At 33.1% G+C, this 20,065-nt stretch overlaps 1 protein-coding gene and 1 non-coding gene across 2 annotated transcripts; one reads left to right on the forward strand and one right to left on the reverse strand.

The window, feature by feature from the left end:
• Positions 1–1,099: 1,099 nt before the first annotated feature.
• LOC112719555 (small nucleolar RNA R71) lies at positions 1,100–1,203 on the forward strand. Its single transcript, XR_003161853.1, has one exon. It is a non-coding gene; the product is annotated as a small nucleolar RNA R71 (small nucleolar RNA).
• Positions 1,204–13,839: 12,636 nt separating this feature from the next.
• On the reverse strand, positions 13,840–15,190 carry LOC112715793 (uncharacterized). The gene has a single exon (XM_025767615.3). It carries the CDS (start codon positions 14,829–14,831, stop codon positions 14,064–14,066), a length of 768 nt encoding a protein of 255 aa, XP_025623400.1. The 5' UTR covers positions 14,832–15,190; the 3' UTR covers positions 13,840–14,063.
• Positions 15,191–20,065: the final 4,875 nt, after the last annotated feature.

The following is a 20,065-nucleotide window of genomic DNA, read 5'->3' on the forward strand; positions in this document are numbered from 1 at the left end:
TAGAGTTTCCTGAATCCAAGTATCTAAGTCACTAATGAGCAAGGGAGGTTCACTTTCCCAAGTCTCATTACCAAATAGCTTGGCATTCAGCTTCATGATAGCTCCTAGATATTGAGCAACTTGCTCACCAGTCACATCTTTATCCTCTTCAGAGGAAGAATAGTCTTCAGAGCTCATGAATGGCAGAAGGAGATTTAATGGAATCTCTATGGTCTCTAGATGAGCCTTAGATTCCTCTGGATCCTTAATAGGAAACTCCTTCTTGCTTGAGGGACGTCCCAGGAGGTCTTCCTCACTAGGATTTTCGTCCTCCTCCTCCCTTGTGCATTCGGCCACATTGATCACATCAATGGCCTTGCACTCTCCTTTTGGATTCTCTTCTGTATTGCTTGGGAGAATACTGGGAGGAGTTTCAATGACTTTCTTACTCAGCTGGCCCACTTGTGCCTCCAAATTTCTAATGGAAGATCTGGTTTCATTCATGAAACTGAAAGTGGCCTTTGACAGATCAGAGACTATATTGGCTAAATTAGAGGTGTTTTGTTCAGAATTCTCTATCTGTTGCTGAGAAGATGATGGATATGGCTTGCTATTGCCTAGCCTATTGCGTCCACCATTGTTAAAGCCTTGTTGAGGCTTTTGTTGATCCTTCCAGGAGAAATTTGGATGATTTCTCCATGATGGGTTATAGGTGTTTCCATAAGGTTCACCCATGTAATTAACCTCTGCCATGGCAGGGTTTTCAGGATCATAAGCTTCTTCAGAAGCTACCTCTCTAGTGCTGTTGGATGCATGTTGCAATCCGTTCAGATTTTGAGAGATTATGTTGACCTGTTGAGTCAACACTTTGTTCTGAGCCAATATGGCATTCAGAGCATCAATTTCAAGAACTCCTTTCTTCTGAGGTATCCCATTATTCACGGAATTCCTCTCAGAGGTGTACATGAACTGGTTGTTTGCAACCATGTCAATGAGTTCTTGAGCCTCTTCAGGCGTTTTCTTCAGGTGAATAGATCCACCTGCAGAATGGTCCAGTGACATTTTCGAAAATTCAGAGAGACCATAATAGAATATATCTAACATGGTCCATTCTGAAAACATGTCAGATGGACATCTTTTGGTCAACTGCTTATATCTTTCCCAAGCTTCATAGAGGGATTCACCATCTTTTTGTTTAAAGGTTTGAACATCCACTCTTAGCTTGCTCAGCTTTTGAGGAGGAAAGAATTTATCTAAGAAGGCAGTGACCAGCTTATCCCAGGAGTCCAGGCTATCCTTAGGTTGTGAATCCAACCATATTCTAGCTCTGTCTCTTACAGCAAAAGGGAAAAGCATGAGTCTGTAGACTTCAGGATCAACTCCATTCGTCTTCACAGTCTCACAGATCTGCAAGAACTCAGTTAAGAACTGATAAGGATCTTCAGATGGAAGTCCATAAAACTTGCAGTTTTGTTGCATTAATGCAACTAGTTGAGGCTTAAGCTCAAAGTTATTGGCTCCAATGGCAGGAATAGAGATGCTTCTCCCATCAAACTTGGATGTTGGCTTTGTGAAGTCACCAAGCATTCTCCTTGCATTATTATTATTATTATTTTCGGCTGCCATGTCCTTCTCTTGTTCGAAAATTTCTGAAAGGTTGTTTCTGGATTGTTGTAATTTAGCTTCTCTTAATTTTCTCTTCAGAGTCCTTTCAGGTTCTGGATCAACTTCAACAAGAGTGCCCTTTTCCCTGTTCCTGCTCATATGAAAGAGAAGAAAACAAGAAAAGAAAAAGGAATCCTCTATGTCACAGTATAGAGATTCCCTTATGTTAGTAGAAGAAGAAAGAAGGAAATTCGGATTTGTGGATGAAGAGAGGTGAAGAGAAGTGTTAGTAATTAAATAATTAAATAGAAAAAGAGAGGAGAGGGAGAGGATTTTCGAAAATAATTTTGAAGAAGAGGTTAGTAATTTTCGAAAATCAAAGACAAAATATAATTAAAATTAAAGTTTAAAATAAAAAGAATTTTTGAAAAAGAGAGATAGCATTTTCGAAAAGTAGAGAGGGAAAAGTAGTTAGGTGGTTTTGAAAAAGATAAGAAACAAACAAAAAGTTAGTTAGTTGATTGAAAAAGATTTTGAAATCAAATTTTGAAAAAGATAAGAAGATAAGAAGTTAGATAAGATATTTTGAAATCAAATTTTGAAAAAGATAAAATTTTTGAAAAAGATAAGATAAAAGATAAAAAGATATATTTGAAAAAGATTTAATTTTTAAAAAGACTCAACTAACAAGAAACTACAAGATAAGATTCTAGAACTTAAAGATTGAACCTTTCTTAACAAGAAAGTAACAAACTTCAAATTTTTGAACCAATCACATTAATTGTTAGCTAATTTTCGAAAATTTGATATAAAGATAAGAAAAAGATTTTGAAAATATTTTGAAAAGGATTTTTGAAATTTTCGAAATTTATATAAAAAATGAAAAAGATATGATTTTTGGAAAAGATTTGAAAAGATAAGATTTTTAAAATTGAAATTTTGACTTGACTTGTAAGAAACAACTAATTTTAAAAATTTTTGACCAAGTCAACCCAAAATTTCGAAAATTAGGAGGGAAACAAGGAAAAGATATTTTTGATTTTTAAAGTTTTAAAGAAAAACACAAAAATGACCCAAAACATGAAAATTTTGGATCAAGACACAAGATGCATGCAAGAATGCTATGAATGTCAAGATGAACACCAAGAACACTTTGAAGATCATGATGAACATCAAGAACATAATTTTGAAAAAAATTTTATGCAAAGAAAACATGCAACACACCAAACTTAGAAATTTTTAATGCATGGAAAATATGAATGCAAAGATGCACATGAAAAACAACAAACAACACAAAACAAGAAATCATCAAGATCAAACAAGAAGACTTATCAAGAACAACTTGAAGATCATGAAGAACACTATGAATGCATGAGATTTTCGAAAATAATGCAAGAAAAATTTTAAAAGCATGCAATTGACACCAAACTTAAAAATTAACACAAGATTCAAACAAGAAACATAAAATATTTTTGATTTTTATGATTTTCTAATTTTTTTTTGTATTTTTATTGATTTTTTTCGAAAAACATTTTTGGAAAACGAAAAAGGAAAGAAAAATTTTTGAAAAAGATTTTTGAAAAGAAAGTTACCTAATCTGAGCAACAAGATGAACCGTCAGTTGTCCATACTCGAACAATCCCCGGCAACGGCGCCAAAAACTTGGTGGACGAAATTGTGATTTCTATCTTTTGAGCTTTAGCATATATTTACCCTTAAGGCACTGTTTATTCTCACAACTCCGTTCAACTAACCAGCAAGTGTACTGGGTCGTCCAAGTAATAAACCTTACGTGAGTAAGGGTCGAATTCACAGAGATTGTTGGTATGAAGCAAGCTATGGACACCTTGTAAATCTCAGTTAGGGAGATTAAAGGGTAATTATGATTATTGGAATAAAGAAATAAAAAGGAATAATAAAAGGGATAGAACACTTATGCAGATTCATTGGTGGGAATTTCAGATAAGCGGATGGAGATGCTGTAGAGCTCAAGGACGCCTGCTCTCCTACTGCTTCTACTCAATCCTTCTTACTCCTTTCCATGGCAAGCTTTGTATAGGGGTTCACCATCAACTGTGGCTACTTTCTTCCTCTCGGGGAAATATCCTATGCGGTTGTCACTCGCATAGCTAACCAGTCTGGAGGCATCACCCATGGCTAATGGCTACATCCCATCCTCGCAGTGAAAACTAATGCTCACGCACTCTATCACAGTACGGCTAATCACCGGTTGGTTCCCTCCCCTACTGGAATAGAATCCCTCTTTTGCGTCTGTCACTAACGCCCAGCAGGTTACAGGTTTGAAGCACGTCACAGTCATTCATTAACGGAATCCTACTCGGAATACCACAGACAAGGTGAGACTTTCCGGATTCCCAGGATCCTACTCGGAATACCACAGACAAGGTGAGACTTTCCGGATCCTCATAAATGCCGCCATCTATCTAGCTTATACCACGAAGATTCCGTTAAGGAATCTAAGAGATACGCATTCAAGCTCTGTTGCATGTAGAACGGAAGTGGTTGTCAATCACGTACATTCATAAGTGAGAATGATAATGAGGGTAATCTGACTCATAACATTCATCATGTTCTTGGGTACGAATGAATATCTTGGAATAGGAATAAGAGAGATTTGAATAAAAGATAATAGAATTTCATTAATACTTGAGGTACAGCGGAGCTCCACACCCTTAATCTATGGTGTGCAGAAACTCCACCGTTGAAAATACATAAGCAAAGAGTTCAGGCATGGCCGAATGGCCAGCCCTCTCTAACGTGATCACAGGATTCAATTTACAATCCAGGATGTCTAATACAATAGATAAATGTCCTATATATACTAGACTAGCTACTAGGGTTTACATGAGTAAGTAATTGATGCATAAATCCACTTCCGGGGCCCACTTGGTGTATGCTTGGGCTGAGCTTGATCATTCCACGAGCTAAGGCATTTCTTGGCGTCAAACTCCAGGTTATGACGTGTTTTGGGCGTTCAACTCCGGAAAATGACGTTTTTCTGGCGTTTAACTCCAGACAGCAGCGTGTACTTGGCGTTTAACGCCAAGTTACGTCGTCATTCTTCGAATAAAGTATGGACTATTATATATTGATGGAAAGCCCTGGATGTCTACCTTCCAACGCCGTTGAGAGCGCGCCAATTGGAGTTCTGTAGCTCCAGAAAATCCATTTCGAGTGCAGGGAGGTCAGATTCCAACAGCATCAGCAGTCCTTTTGTCAGCCTTCTTTAGAGTTTTGCTCAAATCCCTCAATTTCAGTTAGAATTTACCTGAAATCACAGAAAAACACACAAACTCATAGTAAAGTCCAGAAATGTGAATTTAACATAAAAACTAATGAAAACATCCCTAAAAGTAGCTTAAACTTACTAAAAACTATATAAAAACAATGCCAAAAAGCGTATAAATTATCCGCTCATCATGTACCAACCCAAGAAGGACCTTGAGTTGGTAGTCCGTCTCCAAAATAGCATATTGATGGGGGCTAATGAAGCTCATAGGTGAGATTGCCACCCACTCAATATGCTCTTGGTTGTCAACCTCTTCCTCGCCAACTTCCTCTTCCTCCTCTTCCCCATCACCCACATCATAACATGGAGGTTGTGAGAAGTCTACCTCTATGTCTCTCTCAAACTCAATGGGAGGAGGCTCATTAGGATCATTGAGGGGATTGATCAAGGAGGACAAAAATCATCAATGATGGAATCCTCATCTTGATCAATCTCTCTCAACTCCTCCTTTCTCTCCTCTGGTTCACATACTTCACTCTCTCCCTCTTGTTGCACTTCAGGTGCAAAACCCTTCTTCTTTCTCTTGTGGCTCCATGCTCTCCTCTTTACCACATTCTTTAGTTGATCCTATACATTCCTCAAGAGGAATGCCTTGATCGGATGAGTGTAAAAAAATTAAGCGGTTTACCACTTCACCTATGGTAGCCATGAAGTGCCCTTGTGTCCTTCAGAATCCTTCTTGCTCTTGGAGAAAGGCTTGAAGGTCTTGTGGTTCTTGGGCCAAAGGTGGAAAAGCTTCACATTGTGGTGAAAAATGAGGTTCATTGTTTGGGAGGAAGGTTGTATATGTGGGAGGTAGTTCATGTTGATGAGCATCTGGAGGTGGTATGTATGGATGTGGTTGTTGGTAGTAGTGGTGTTGTGTTTGAAAATGTGGTGGTTGAGGATTATGTTGGGGGTATGATCATAGGTATATGGTGGTGGAGGTGTATAATCAAGATGAAATCCACCATATCCTTGGGTTGAGTATGTGCATTGGGAAGGGTATGACTCATTATAGAATAGAGGAGGTTGCTCCTTCCAAAAGTGATGCTCCAATCCCATGATGCAATTCAAAATTGAAGTTATCAAACCCTAGAAAATAATCATAACCAAACTCCAAACCAAGAGGGTGATAACTCATAGAGAAAATAGAAAACAAAAACTAAAGACATCAATTAACAAAATAAACAAAATCCTAATTACCAACAAAAACAAACAAAAAACCAAAAAGTATCTATTCACACTATTCACATATTAACAACAACCAAAACATAGCACTCATGACGCTAGTTCCCTGGCAACGGCGCCAAAATTTGACAATGGCCAAAAGCACGGGTTTGGATTTTCGCACTAAAAATAGGATTGACGTTGCAAGTATAGTCCAAACCCAACCATTGATCATCAATCAAATTATAATTCTAAAGATGTCACTAATCAAAGCAAATATATATACCGAGAGTTAAAAGAGAAAGCAAGGGGGTTTTCAATGATAGAAGTAGACAAACAAAGATGTCACTAATCCCTAGGAACTAGTGCCGACAAGTGCATATAATTTTGGTTGTGAGAAAGCAAGGGGGTTTTCAATGATAGAAGTAGACAAACAAATAAAGAGATAAAAGAAGTAGACAAAATTGCAATTAATGAACTAATAAAGGAATAAAAGAATTATGTATGCAGTATAAACAAGTAAGACTATAAAGTGGTGAAAATGTGATTTAAAACAAAAATGAAACCTTGACTTGGGATGAGTTATGAAATTCCTTCCTTGCCATAACCACAACTATGATAATTGTGATGGATTAATCTCACTAAGTCAACCCTTAACATCGAAGGATAAGTTAAGTGAGCATAATTGTTATTAATCCGCAAATCCTAACTAACTTACCAAACTAGTTGGTAAAAAGCTAGCGTTAGTGGAAACAATAATAACTAACAACCCAAGAATTATCACTAAATGTTGGACATTATGGTTCTAGTAATCCATAAACTCATTTTCCCCAAACCAAGGGGTGAAAATTACCCCATAATCAAAATTGGCATTTCATCAAACACATAATGGGCAAAAACATAAAACATGGCAAAATTGGGAAAATGATAAAAACTATGAATTATAAATGCTCAAAATCAATAAAATCAACTCAAATAAACATAAAATAAGTATCAAACATTAAATTCAACAACTAGAAATCTAAAATTGCAAGGCTATGTAAATATTGACAAAGGAAACTAAAGTAGAAGAAAGTGAAGAACAAGTAGTGTAATAAAAGAAGAATTAAAGAAATACTTACAATGAGATAGCAAAATCCAAGAACAAAATTGAAGTATAAAATGCTAAATTGAAACCCTAATTAAAACCCTAAGAGAGAAAATCTATAACTAAACTACTCTAAAACTACTGCTAAAATGTGTTATATGAAGTATGGTAGTGGATGGTATGATATATAGTTGCTTTCCCCTTTAAATATGCTCCAAAGCCTTCAAAAAATGGGCCAAAAAGACCCCAAAATGGGAGTCCACGTGCAATTTTAATGGTGGCACACGTTGGTACCTGTGCGTGGGCACAGAAGTTGTGTGTGGGCACAGGTGTTGATTTCCATTATGTTCTGAGCATGGGCACAGCCTGTGTGTAGGCACAGGTGCTGTTTTTTACCCCTGTGCAGGGGCACAGAAGCTATGCGTGGGCACAGGTCCTGATTTTTCATTCTGTGCATCGGCATAGATGCTGTGCGTGGGCACAGGCTGAGATACTTTTCTCCTTTGTTTTCTTCATGTTTTCTCCCTTTTTGCTTGCTTTCTTCCACTTCTACCAAACCATTCTTGTCTCTAGAACCTGAAATCACTCAACAAACATATCAAATGGAATAAAAGTGAGATTAAATTGCTCAATTTAAGCACAAAAATGCATGTTTTCACATTTAGGTTCAATTTAGGGATCAAACACAAAAGTATGCTATTTTGGTGAATAAGTAAAAGTTTATGTGATGACTCCATCCAATTCAAGCTAAAATATATTGTCAAATATGGACTCATCACGGGCTCAAATAGTATGTCGGTCGAACTTTTTTGGCCACCAAAGTTCTGTGTAGATTCGCATTAGCAAAGATCATTGTAATTACCACAGGGTTGTCATGACCAGGTGTCACTCCTTGTTCATCCTCTTTGGTGACTGAGATTGTGGGCAGATCGGAAGCTCTACTATCTTTCCCGGCTTGGTATACCTCCTTAAGATGTCTTTTACATGAGGATTTAGTAACTCCTCCTCCTGCGAATCCTTCATTATCATGTGTATATGCTTATCAAAGGTTTATGGTGCCCAATCTCGCCAACTTCCATCTTCATCTCCTCTCTTCCTTTTTCTTAGGTCATCCGACCTTCAGCGAGGAACCTTTCTACCCGACTTTCTCTAACCAACTTTTCTATAACATTTTTCAGATCATAATAGTTATTGGTAGAATGTCCGTATAGTTTGTGATACTTGCAATATTCTATCCGACTTCTACCATTTTATTTTTAATAGGACGAGGAGATGGAAGCTTTTTAGTGTAATAGATCTCCCTGTAGATATCAACAAGAGAAACTCGGAGTGGGGTGTAGTTATGCTATATTCGAGGCTTCTCTGAATTGTACTCCTCTTTTTTTTTTTTTTTGCTCCTTTTCCTTATCCCGATCTTGGTAAGGAAGGGTTGGCTTTGGGACTGGATCTCTAAGTCGGGCCTTTTCCTCTATATTGATATACTTCTCTACCACTCTTGCACTTTGTACAAAGAAGTTGGGTGTCACTTTGATATAGATTGAAAAAACGGCACTTCTCTAAGACCGTTAACCAACTCCATTATCACTACTTCGAGAGGTAAGTTTTGTATTTCGAAGCAAGCTTTATTGAATATTTCCATATAATCTCGAAATTATTCCTGACCACTTGTTTTACTCCTAAGAGACTTGGAACATGTTTGACTTTATCCTTCTAAATTGAAAATCGGGTAAGAAACTTTCTTGCCAAATCATCAAAGCAAGTCACTCACCTAGGCAGTAAGTTATCAGACCATTTCATGTTGCTTTGGTATGTGTTATCGGGAAGGCCTTACGATGAATTGCATCAAATGTATTAGCCAGGTACATCCGACTTTTAAAGTATCTAAGGTGGTGTCTCTCATCGTAAAGATCTATGTCGGGACTTTTAAAGTTTTTGGAACTCTAGCTCACATGATTTTCTCAACGAAGGATCTTCTCCTCCAAGAGGGCTTTCCTCTCGATTGGCCTGATTGTTTCGACTTCTAAGGTCGGCTTCTAATCTCGAGAGCTTTTTCTCCATTTCTCTTTGTTGCTGTACCTTTTTTCACAATTCTCTTTCCGCTTCTCGTTGTCGTTCAGCTTTTTGCTCGAGTTGCTCTAATCGACTGTGATGCCTGTGTATGAGTCCCAGTATCTCTGTGGGATGAAGAGGTTTTTCATCTTCAGGTGGGTGAATTTCTAAATGGACCCGCCGTGGTGGTAGATTTTCGGATGTACCTCCCCGTGATGGGGCACTTGTTCTTTCCTGTGGTGGAGGTAGCACAAGTGCTCGATCATCGTTGTGAGGCTTCAATTCCAATTCAGATGCCATATGGCTGTCCTTGAAATGTTTGTCCACCATGCGTAGGTGTAGACTCCCAGGTCACTGGCAATGACGCCAATGTTTCGAGGGTTACCTAAAATTGGATTGTGTTTAGGATTGAACGTGAGGTCCAGACTCCCTCTGTGACACCGACTGACTTGTATTGGAGCTGAGGTGCCGCCATCCGAGTTCTTTGTGAAAAGGTGGGGGTGGTACCTCAAGAGACTCCGATATTTAAGTTAGCAAATGTTTTAGGCAGGTTTTTTTTGTAGATTGGGTTCTAAATATATCTGAGTTTGTAGTATATTTACAGTAAAATAAATAACCATCTTGTAGTGTAGTTCCACCTTTGATGGTGGATAACTGTTCCCTACTCCCTTCTAGATAAGTGGAAGATATCTTAGGAGTTAGTTACTTTTTTAGCTTAATAAGATTGAACTACCGTTGTCATGCCCAACCTCTATGAGGTTGGGTAGAAGTAGATGAGGCCACCCTTATTGGGTGGACTTTTAACCTTTTTAGGATTACTTTATTTTGGGTCAGTATATGAAAAGTATTTAAAAAAAATGTCTAGAGAGCCAACTACAATATAAGCCAACTCAAATCAATCTTTTGTATTTTTAGTTTTGAAATTCGAAAAATTAGAATAGTGGGGAGTTATTTTTTCTTTTTTGTAATAGATCTCTTATTTTTCAACTAGTTGACTTTAGTTATCTACCTCCTAGTTAGTTTTCCAACAAAATTGATTTTTAAGATTCAATCTAAACTAATCCTTAATTTTAATTAATACATTAGAAAATGATTAACTTTTTTTTTGAAGAGGTTCTAGTTAGAAATTTGTTATTAGTCTAATAAATTAATACATATATAAAATAAAATTTAAATTTATAACTCTTATTTAAATAAATTAGTAAACTAATCATTATTGGTTGGCAAAAGATTAACAAGTTCTCAATACTCACTGCCAGGCAAAAAAAAGATCAATTGAGATCTCTCTTATTATATATAACACTTAAGTCATTGTTGTAAAAATCAAACATCAAAGTTAAATTCGTTACTTCTCTAATGAGGGAGTGATATTTTGTTTCTAATTTATCCCCACACGCTACCACTATATCTATGACATCTTGACTTGGAGTGAATTGGATCTCTTGATAGTTAAGGGAGATTTTACTATGTTAAAGGCTTTTCTTTTCTTTAAGTGTTAAAGACATATGTACAGACCGCAGAAATGATACGCATTGAGTGAGAAATTATGGGAAACTGAGTTTCTGCTTTGTAGCAGATCATGAGTCTCATAGAGCAGCAGTCGTACACACTTATTTATAATTATAACGTTGGGTTAATCCTTGCGGTAACTAAAGTGTGTAATGTTTTTGTAACTATGGTTGGAATTTATTGCAAAAACTGTAATGGGTTATTTTAAAAAAGAGTAACTCGGATTTAGAAGAGAAATATGTTTGGACTTAGCCAAAAAATTTTAGTCTTATTAAAATACTGTTTGTAGTACATAATTTAAGAGTGGATTGTAAGACAAAAGAAAAGGACTACATTAGATTGACCAAAATAAAGAAAAAGGAGTTATACTTATCATGTTAGAAAATTTTTTGTTTTTTTGAAAAGCCTTAAATAAAAATGTCATAAAAAACCCTATAAAAAAGGTAATTTAATAACTATAAGTTGTGACCATATTTGTTGGTAAGATGAAAGATAGTGATAATATAGCTTTTGGATTAAAAATTAAGTGTTAATTTTTTTTTATGAAATTAAACACTATTTCTTAAAAATTAATTATCAATAGCAATTACCTTTATCGACTTGTAACGTAGAGAGTACGGTACTTCTAGTTATTTTGTTATTCAATTTCCTTATTATTATATTTATAATTTTTATTTTTTTAAATTATTAATAATTTCAATTAACATGAATAAGTGAATGAAAATATAAATAAAAATAAGAAACATGAATGCCACAAAAAAAAATAGAAATAAAAAAGTTATCAAAATAAATTAAAATAAAAATATGAAGACTGTGAAAATAAATTAAAATATTTATTTTTACAATCTTCATATTTTTATTTTAATTTATTTTTATACCTTTTTTATTTTTATTTTTTGTCTGATATTTATGTTTCTTATTTTTATTTGTATTTTCATTCACTTATTCATATTAATTGAAATTATTAACAATTTAAAAAAATAAAAAATATAAATATAACATAAAAAAATTGAATAACAAAGGGTGTTTTTGTGAAACGCGTTGGAGAGGATAAAAGTGCGTTTAAGTGGTTTGAACGTTGTTCTTTGATGTTTGGCAATTTTTCTTCTCTGAACGCCAACGTGATTTTACATCCTAAAAGCTCGTTTACTAGAAGTAAGAAATTATAGCTTCTTCTTTTACTCAACATACATTTAGGTTTGTTGCTCGTTATTATTTGTTTTTTTCCATCATTTTTTCTAAATAAAAAATACTGAGAATATTAAAATAATTTTTCTAATTTTTGTGCAATGTTTACTATTTTAATTTTTAATAATATATATTATTGTTCCTATTAAAAATGATAAATTAAATAAAAAATTAATTATAAATAATAATAAAAATATAACTAGTAAAAAATTAGAACCTAAAATAATAATAAAAATATAATTATTAAAAGTACTTAAAAAGAGTATTAAAATATGTTATTTTATATATTATTTTTAATTTAATAAATAAATATTAATTTTTATTATAAAAAAATACTTAAAAAATTTGTCAATTTTTATGTTATTTTTAATATCAAAAATAAATATTAATTTTTATTATAATAATAAAAAATTATAATATACTAAAATAGAGTACTATGAAAAAAATACTATATAAAAATATTAAAAAATATAAAAAATTAAATATACTTAAAAAATAATATTATAATTTAATATTATATTTTTTTAGTAATTAATTAATTATTTATCTAAAAGTGATTTTAATTAATATTATCCAAACAATATTTATTTTATCAAAATCAATTTTAATTAAAATTACCAAACATAAATCATGTTGGCACAAACTAACTTCTACCCAAAATCAATTCTAAAAAATCACTTTCATTCAAACTACAGTTGACCAACGTGAATCCAAAAACACAAAATAATTGGGAGTACCGTACTCTCTACGTTACAAGTAAATAAAAGTGATTGCTATTGACAATTAATTTTTAAGAAATAGTTTTTAAGTTCATAAAAAAATTAACACTTAATTTTTAATCCAAAAATTATATTATTACTATCTTTCATCTTGCCAACAAATGTGTTCACAATTTTAATAATTAAATTACACATTTTTATGAATTTTTTTATGACATTTTTATTTAACACTTTCCAGAAAAACAAAAAATTTTCTAGCATGTTAAGTATAACTCCTTTTTTTATTTTGGTGAATTCAATCCAGTCCCCTTTTTTTAGTCTTACAATCCACTCTTAAATTATGCTACAAACATCAATACAGTAAGACTAAGGTTTTTTTGTCTAAACCCAAACATATTAGTCTTCTAACTCTGAGTTACTCAGCTTTCCCATGCTTTTGTCACTCGCCACATGTGCTTTTGTCACTCACACCACGTGTCTTGCCATGACTCAGCTTTTCCATGCTTTTGTCACTTACCACGTGTCATGCCTGTAGCACCGCATGTCATCCAACTTAAATTCTCACTCAGCGCTTGCTGCAGCTCAAATTAGCGTGTCATCCAGCTTAAATTCTCACTCACAGCTTACACATACTTTGCACATACATGTGTCTTCAGCACTGTCATCCCTAAATTTTCACTCACCGCTTGCACATATCTTGAACATACATGTATTTTAGCTTAAATTCTCACTCGCATATCTTGAACATACATATATCTTCAGAACATAAAAATACTTTGCACATACATGTGTCTTCAGCACTGTCATCCTTGCAGTTTAAATTCTTACTCACCGCTTGTCATCCTTGCAGTTTAAATTCTTACTCACCGCTTGCATATATCTTGAACATACATGTATTTTCAGAATATAAATATTTTTTACTCCCCGCTTGCACATATCTTGAACATACATGTATTTTTAGAACATAAATATTTTCAGAACATAAAAAAAGGAATGAATGAAAGAACCAATAAATTTATAATTGGTGATTATGAAATTAAAGTTCATACATGTATGGAAAAAACCGTCACAATTTCAACCAAGAATCTTGATCAGGGGGTGTAATTGTGATTTGTGACATAAAAAAGGAACCAAAGTTGACATTCAAATTGGAAATTCATTGAACATTCGCTACAACTGAAATTTCATAAATCAACTAATTAAAACGTGAAAAAGACCTAATTCAATAACTACTACTAAAATACTAAGAATAATGGGAATTTTGATTAACATGAAATTAAGTAATCCGATTATCAATTTTCAATGAATTAAAGAAGTAGTACATGACATGATCCAATTAACCTAAAATAGCATCTTTAATCTGTACAAATTGAACCACAGCGCCCTACTAATTACTATAACCACCAAGCCATGGTTTCACAAAATCATTGATTGAATAGAGAGATGATGCAACTTCCAATACTTCCCGCTACTGCCACTGACTCTGTAGCAACCAACAATTCTTCAGCTGAGACTCCACGCTTTCTCTGAAGCTCTTCACCCGAACCAAACAAAAATGGATTGAACACAAGCCCATGCCCGATCCAGGACCAGATCCGACCCGGCTCGTTTTCAAGAGGTAGCAAACCGGCCCGCACCCTACGCCTTTCCCCTGAACTACGATCCCCCACGCTCTTGTTGTTCTTTCTGTATCGGAACCGCCGTCCTCCGCCTCATCCTCCCCTCCGATCTCCTCCACGAAGATGACTCCTTCTGGCACCGGCGTCTCCCCTGACTCCCACCGTTGCTTCACCGCTGGCCAATCCTCCACAACCACCTGCTTCTCCGTCGTCGTCGATGTGGTGATTTCTTCTCCCTTTCTCTTAGAAAAAATCTGCACCAGAAGCGGCGCGTCCTTCAGATTCTTCACGATTTCCACCACTGAATCCCTCATCCACGTGTCCAGCCTCTCCTGCGCCTCCAAGACGGCGGCGGCGTCACGGCCTCCTCCCTTATTAGAATCCTCTCTCTTCCCGAACGGCTCAATGCTCATCCGATTCTCCACCACCGCCCCCCTAGCCGCCGTTGGCGCCGCCGAAGCAATCGAGATCCTCCCCTTACACGCCGTGGAGCGCGCCAGGTCTCCGATCACGACGGAACACGGCGAGGCAAAACAACACCGATCCTTCATTCTCAAGTTAGCGGCGGCAAGGCGGCTGTTTCCGCCGCAAGCAATGCCGAGAGATGACGACGCCATCTTCTTCTGCCTGCGTGGATGGCGGGGAAAGGAAGAAAACACGCAGAAGAAAGGCAACAAGAGAGAATCTTAAAGCCAAAAGCGATGAAAGCTTTTATTAGTTTCTGTTTGTGACGAAGGGTTTGTGCTTTCGTCTCAAGAATTCAAATAAAGAAGGAGAAGAGAGGGAAGAACGAGAATCAGAGAAAGCTGTTAAGATAGATAAAGGGATAGAAGAAGCGTAATGGGTGAGGCGATTATTATAGCTTCAGTGACGCGTTCAAGATTAACGGTTGATCAACGCTTTTTTCAAATTCGACGGTTCTGATCTGATGCATAGGTGACTCTATCGGACTCTGACTCGGACTCCTTCTGGCTACTGTTTAAAATTCATATCACAACAAACTCACAATCCTAATAATTTTAGGCTGCTTTTGTTCCTCTGCGGGTAAGTACACCTTATGCTCCAATATAGGAAGAATCCACGGTTATAATGTGAGCGTGTAGGCATATAAGGTGGGGGTAGGTTGTAGAGGAGTGAAATTTTGAAGGGCACGAGGCTTGTTTGCATGGCAACGTGGCTTGGAGGGTAACTCCACGAGCCTTCCACGCTTTCGCAAATTGTAGCAAGTGCCAATTTTTGGTCCGGGTATAGGGTAGCCATGGGGTTTGATTACTTTGACTTGCTGATGTTGAAAGCAAGGGTTAAGATGGAACGAGAGTAGGGGGAGCATGGAAGGAGTGAGCGCAGGGGATTGGGAGTGAGGTCGGTATGTGACGTGAGAAACGAAGGCAGGAAACGCACGAGACGGCACGCGAAGAGTGCATGGATTGCGAAGGCGAGCACACTGGGAGCATTCACTGAGTGTAAACGATTGGCTAATAGAGTGCAACGTGGATGACACATAGGAGTAGTACGTTGCCATGTCATCATTTTTCAGTTTTTTTTTTAAATGCAGAATATTCGCGCGTTATTTCGTTTCTTGCGAGTTGGGTGTGAGAAACCGAAAGATAAAGTATAACTAACTGCACTCTTCCGAAAATTTTTTTTTTATCTTCCGGGATTTTTTTTATCTTGTACCGCTGGAACTTGCAGAGGGTATTGTTTAACTAAAAAACCAGTTGTTCCAAGTTGCAATACATCATATCATCGTCAGCATCCGCTAGCGTGATAAACATGGACCAACAATATATTATACATGTATTATTTTATGGATTCAATTTGTTAGGGGTCTTGCTATCAAATACTATGGGTCCTGATTTAAAAAAAAAATTCCATGCTTTGGATGTTGATAGCTGTAATAGAAGTTCTAAGTAGTTTCTATTATTGAATAATAGTTTAGAAAACATTTTAAGTGCACTGTAGTGATCTATCAATTATTTTAACCGTTAATTTTAATTAATATATATTATATATATTTTTTATAATTCAGATCAACAGTTAAAATAATTAGTACACTAGTACTCCTAATGTACTTAAAATGTTTCCAATAATTTATTTAGTATTCTAACAAAATTCATTTTTCTTTAAAAAAAACATTGATATTAATTTATTTTGTAAACTAAACTCTTATTATTGACGGTTTACAATAACATTATGCAAATGAGTAAAAGGAAAATAAATAAAAAGAAGTTAAATTATAGGATGTAACTAGTGCAATAATAATTCGCCGTTATATGATATTTCACTCTCTAAATTCCAAATATTTTATTGCGAACCCATAAAAAAAACAATTTTATTGTCTAAGATACACGTTTAGCGAATAAAAATAACACTTTTTTAATATTTTATCCTATCAAATAAAGAAATAAACTAAGAGAATAAATCTTTTGGCACTATTTTTTAAAAATAAATTTAACACTATTTATTAGAAACGAATGACATGCAAAAAAAAAATCCATGACATTTATTATTGAATCTGTTTCTGTTAACATGATAATCCCTTATTTATTTTAGATGCGTGTAGCTAATTAATAAATTTGTTTCAATCATGGATTAGGGAGGAATCGAAAATGCTTATCTTGATTTGATTGGAACTAATCATTGATTCTTCCACCATAAACGAGAAAAATTCAAAATTTATACGGTGCATGTAACTAGCTATTCATCATAAATCATTTTTAATCAATTATTATATATTATAATAACATAATTGATTTTAGATATTATATCTCAAATTTTTTTATATATTTAAAATTTAAATTATATTTCTTTAAAATTAAAATATTTGAATTTAAATTTAATTTTAAACATAACATAACAAGAATAACAAACCAAAATTAAATTCTAACTAAATTAAAATTAAAATAGTAGTATCAGAATTAATTTTTTGGGTTTTAAGTCTAATAAATAGTTATTTAACAAAAATAATATTCACAATTATTTTTGGATGGGTTTTAGAGGTGTTAAAAAAATTATTTATATTAAAAAATATAAATATAAATTTTAGATGTGTATTAAAAATATCTTGTGTATCTTAGCTTTTTATTTTGGATGTATTAAAAATAATTTGTTTTAAAAAAATATAGGTATGGATCTGAACAACTTTAGATGTATATTAAAAATATTTTGTATGTTATTTTATTATTTTGAATTTATTAAAAAGATTATTTATGTTAAAAATTTATAAATAGAAATTTAAACATATTTTAGACATATACTAAAATATTTTATATGTTATCTTATTATTTTAGATGTGTTATAAATATATATAAAGTAATAAAAAAATACCTACAAAATATATGTAAAATATACATGCTTTATTCTTCTTTAGTGTTTGCATAAATTAAAGTTGCTGACTCTTATGGTTCTATGTTCCTTAAACAATAAAGAGAAAACAAAAGAATTAATGGTCGAATTAGTTTCTAAAAGATAGATATTTTTTTAAATTTGTTATTAGTTATTTAAATATTATAAATTAATTATTTTTGTTCTTTTGTTATATAATTAATAATTTTTATAAACAATTTGATGATATAAAATATTAACTAATAGCATACATAATACATTGTAATATGTCCAATTAGACGTTGAACAAATATATTTATAAAAATTTATTAATTTAGTCAATTTTTTTAATTATATAAATCTTAATCCTAATATCTTAATATAACCTAATGACACTAAATTGATAAATTTTTATAAATATAAAAGACAAAAATAATTAATTTATAATTTTTGAAAGATTAATTTGATTAATAAAATTTTTTAAGAATAAATTTAAAGAATGAACTATTTTTTAAGCACTAATTTAACTATTAACTCAAAAATAAACAAAAACAATATCATAATTAAGTAATCCAATTCACACACATTGTAAAGAATAAGGCTCATCCTTAAACGCTCCTTGCTAAGTATGGAATGCTGCACACCTTGTGAATTTGTTAAATCTAAACTCTTCATTTATTATATTTTATTTGAATGGTCTGGATTTAAAAAGATAACCTGTTAATCAGGTTAATTTTTTTTTTTAGAAATTTTAAATTTTTTTGGCAAGTCTCAGATATTGGGTTTTGAGGTTAATTTGAAATAAAAGATAATGGACTTGTTGTAACTGCCATGCATACTGTGCTTGCGTCGTCATCTGAGAATCATGCGCCTTCATGAAAACCGGGGTTCTTCTACAGAATCTGTTTTGCGTTTGGAGTTAGCTAACCAGCAGTGGCGACAGACATGCATCTTCCTTTTCTATAGCAGCAATTTTTCGGACTTTGATGGTCATTTATGGTAGAAGTGAAATAGGGTGGGTTCAAGAGCGTCAAAATCTATAGCTAGCTAAAACGATAGTGGAAGCACCTGCCATCAAACAAAACAGTGAAAATATTTGAAGACATCACATCGATAATAACAGAGTAATAGAGGAATTAGTCTTTTTGTTAGTGCTGGTTTGTTTGTTCAGCCCATGACAAAAAGAATTATAACAATAATAAATAAATTAAATTTACCTGATAACTTTTGATAGTAGATTAACTTTTAAGGAGTGCTGCACTCCCTACTTTATCTGGAGTGCACTAGCTTTCGCCAAAGAATAATAAGAACAAATAAAAAGAAAAAGAAGTTGATTAAATTTACCGTAAGAAGATATAGAATCGAATAATAAATAAAGCTGAGAGAAAATAAATGTTGTATGTAATAGTGGTAATGGAGAAAATAAAAAATTAATAAAGTAATCGTTTTATTTTTTTAAAAATAATCAATATAATGAGAGAGAGAAAATAAAAAAGTAATTGTTTTATTTTTAAAGAGAAAATTAAAAAAATTTTAATTGATGAAATTTAAATTAAATCTTTATCTAAAATAAAAAAATAATTTAATTGAAATATAATTAAATAATATTATTAAATTAAAAAGTTGAACGAGGACTAAAATTTTAAGAATAAATAGTATTATCTAAAATTAAAAGTCACCGAAACAACATTTGAAAAAATTTCACATCTATCGTGACAAAATTGCAACATAGATGAAATTGATATGATTTCGTACCATATTAACCTACAAAAATATGTTAGAAGAGTAAAAAATCCAAAAATAAGATGATTAATAGTTTATTGTTCGAAAAAAATTTTTGGACTATACCATATGAGACATGGCTATTATTTTATACAAAAATACTATTTTGATGGTTTTCAATTAAAAAAGATCTTTCTTAAAAATTGTATCAAAGTATCGCTAAAAATTTATGAATTATTTTAATACATATGAACTATTAATTTTACTTCTAATTTTTTAAATAATTAATCAATTAAAAAAACTGCTTATGAATGACAAATATGGAGTAAAGAACAACAAAATAAAACGTCAATGTAAATTTGCATACAATGGGTTTTATTATTATTTTATTAAAAAATATTAAACTATTCTCTTTTAATTCTCTTTGTTTATGAATAAATTATAAATAATTTTTATAATATTTTATTTATATTCTGACCCAAATAATTAAGGATTATAGATTCAATAAAGATCGAACTATTTTAAAAAAATCTATTAAGATTAGGTATTCAATTTATCAGAATCTTAGATGTTCAATCTGATTTGTCCGAAACATAGGTTTTGTACAACAAGCAAAACATGCTTTTATGCTTAAAATTGCCAATTTTAATTCACTTTCTCCCACTCGATGCGTTGATATGTTTGTTTGAGTGATTTAAGGTTTTGAATGGAAGAATGGTCTGAGAAAGTGGAAGAAAAGTATGGAAAGTAGAAAAATTCAAGAAATGAAAGATTTGCAAAGCTGTCAATCTTGACCTCTCGGTAC

This window comes from Arachis hypogaea, chromosome 10 (assembly GCF_003086295.3).
Source record: "Arachis hypogaea cultivar Tifrunner chromosome 10, arahy.Tifrunner.gnm2.J5K5, whole genome shotgun sequence".
Lineage (NCBI taxonomy): Eukaryota > Viridiplantae > Streptophyta > Magnoliopsida > Fabales > Fabaceae > Arachis > Arachis hypogaea.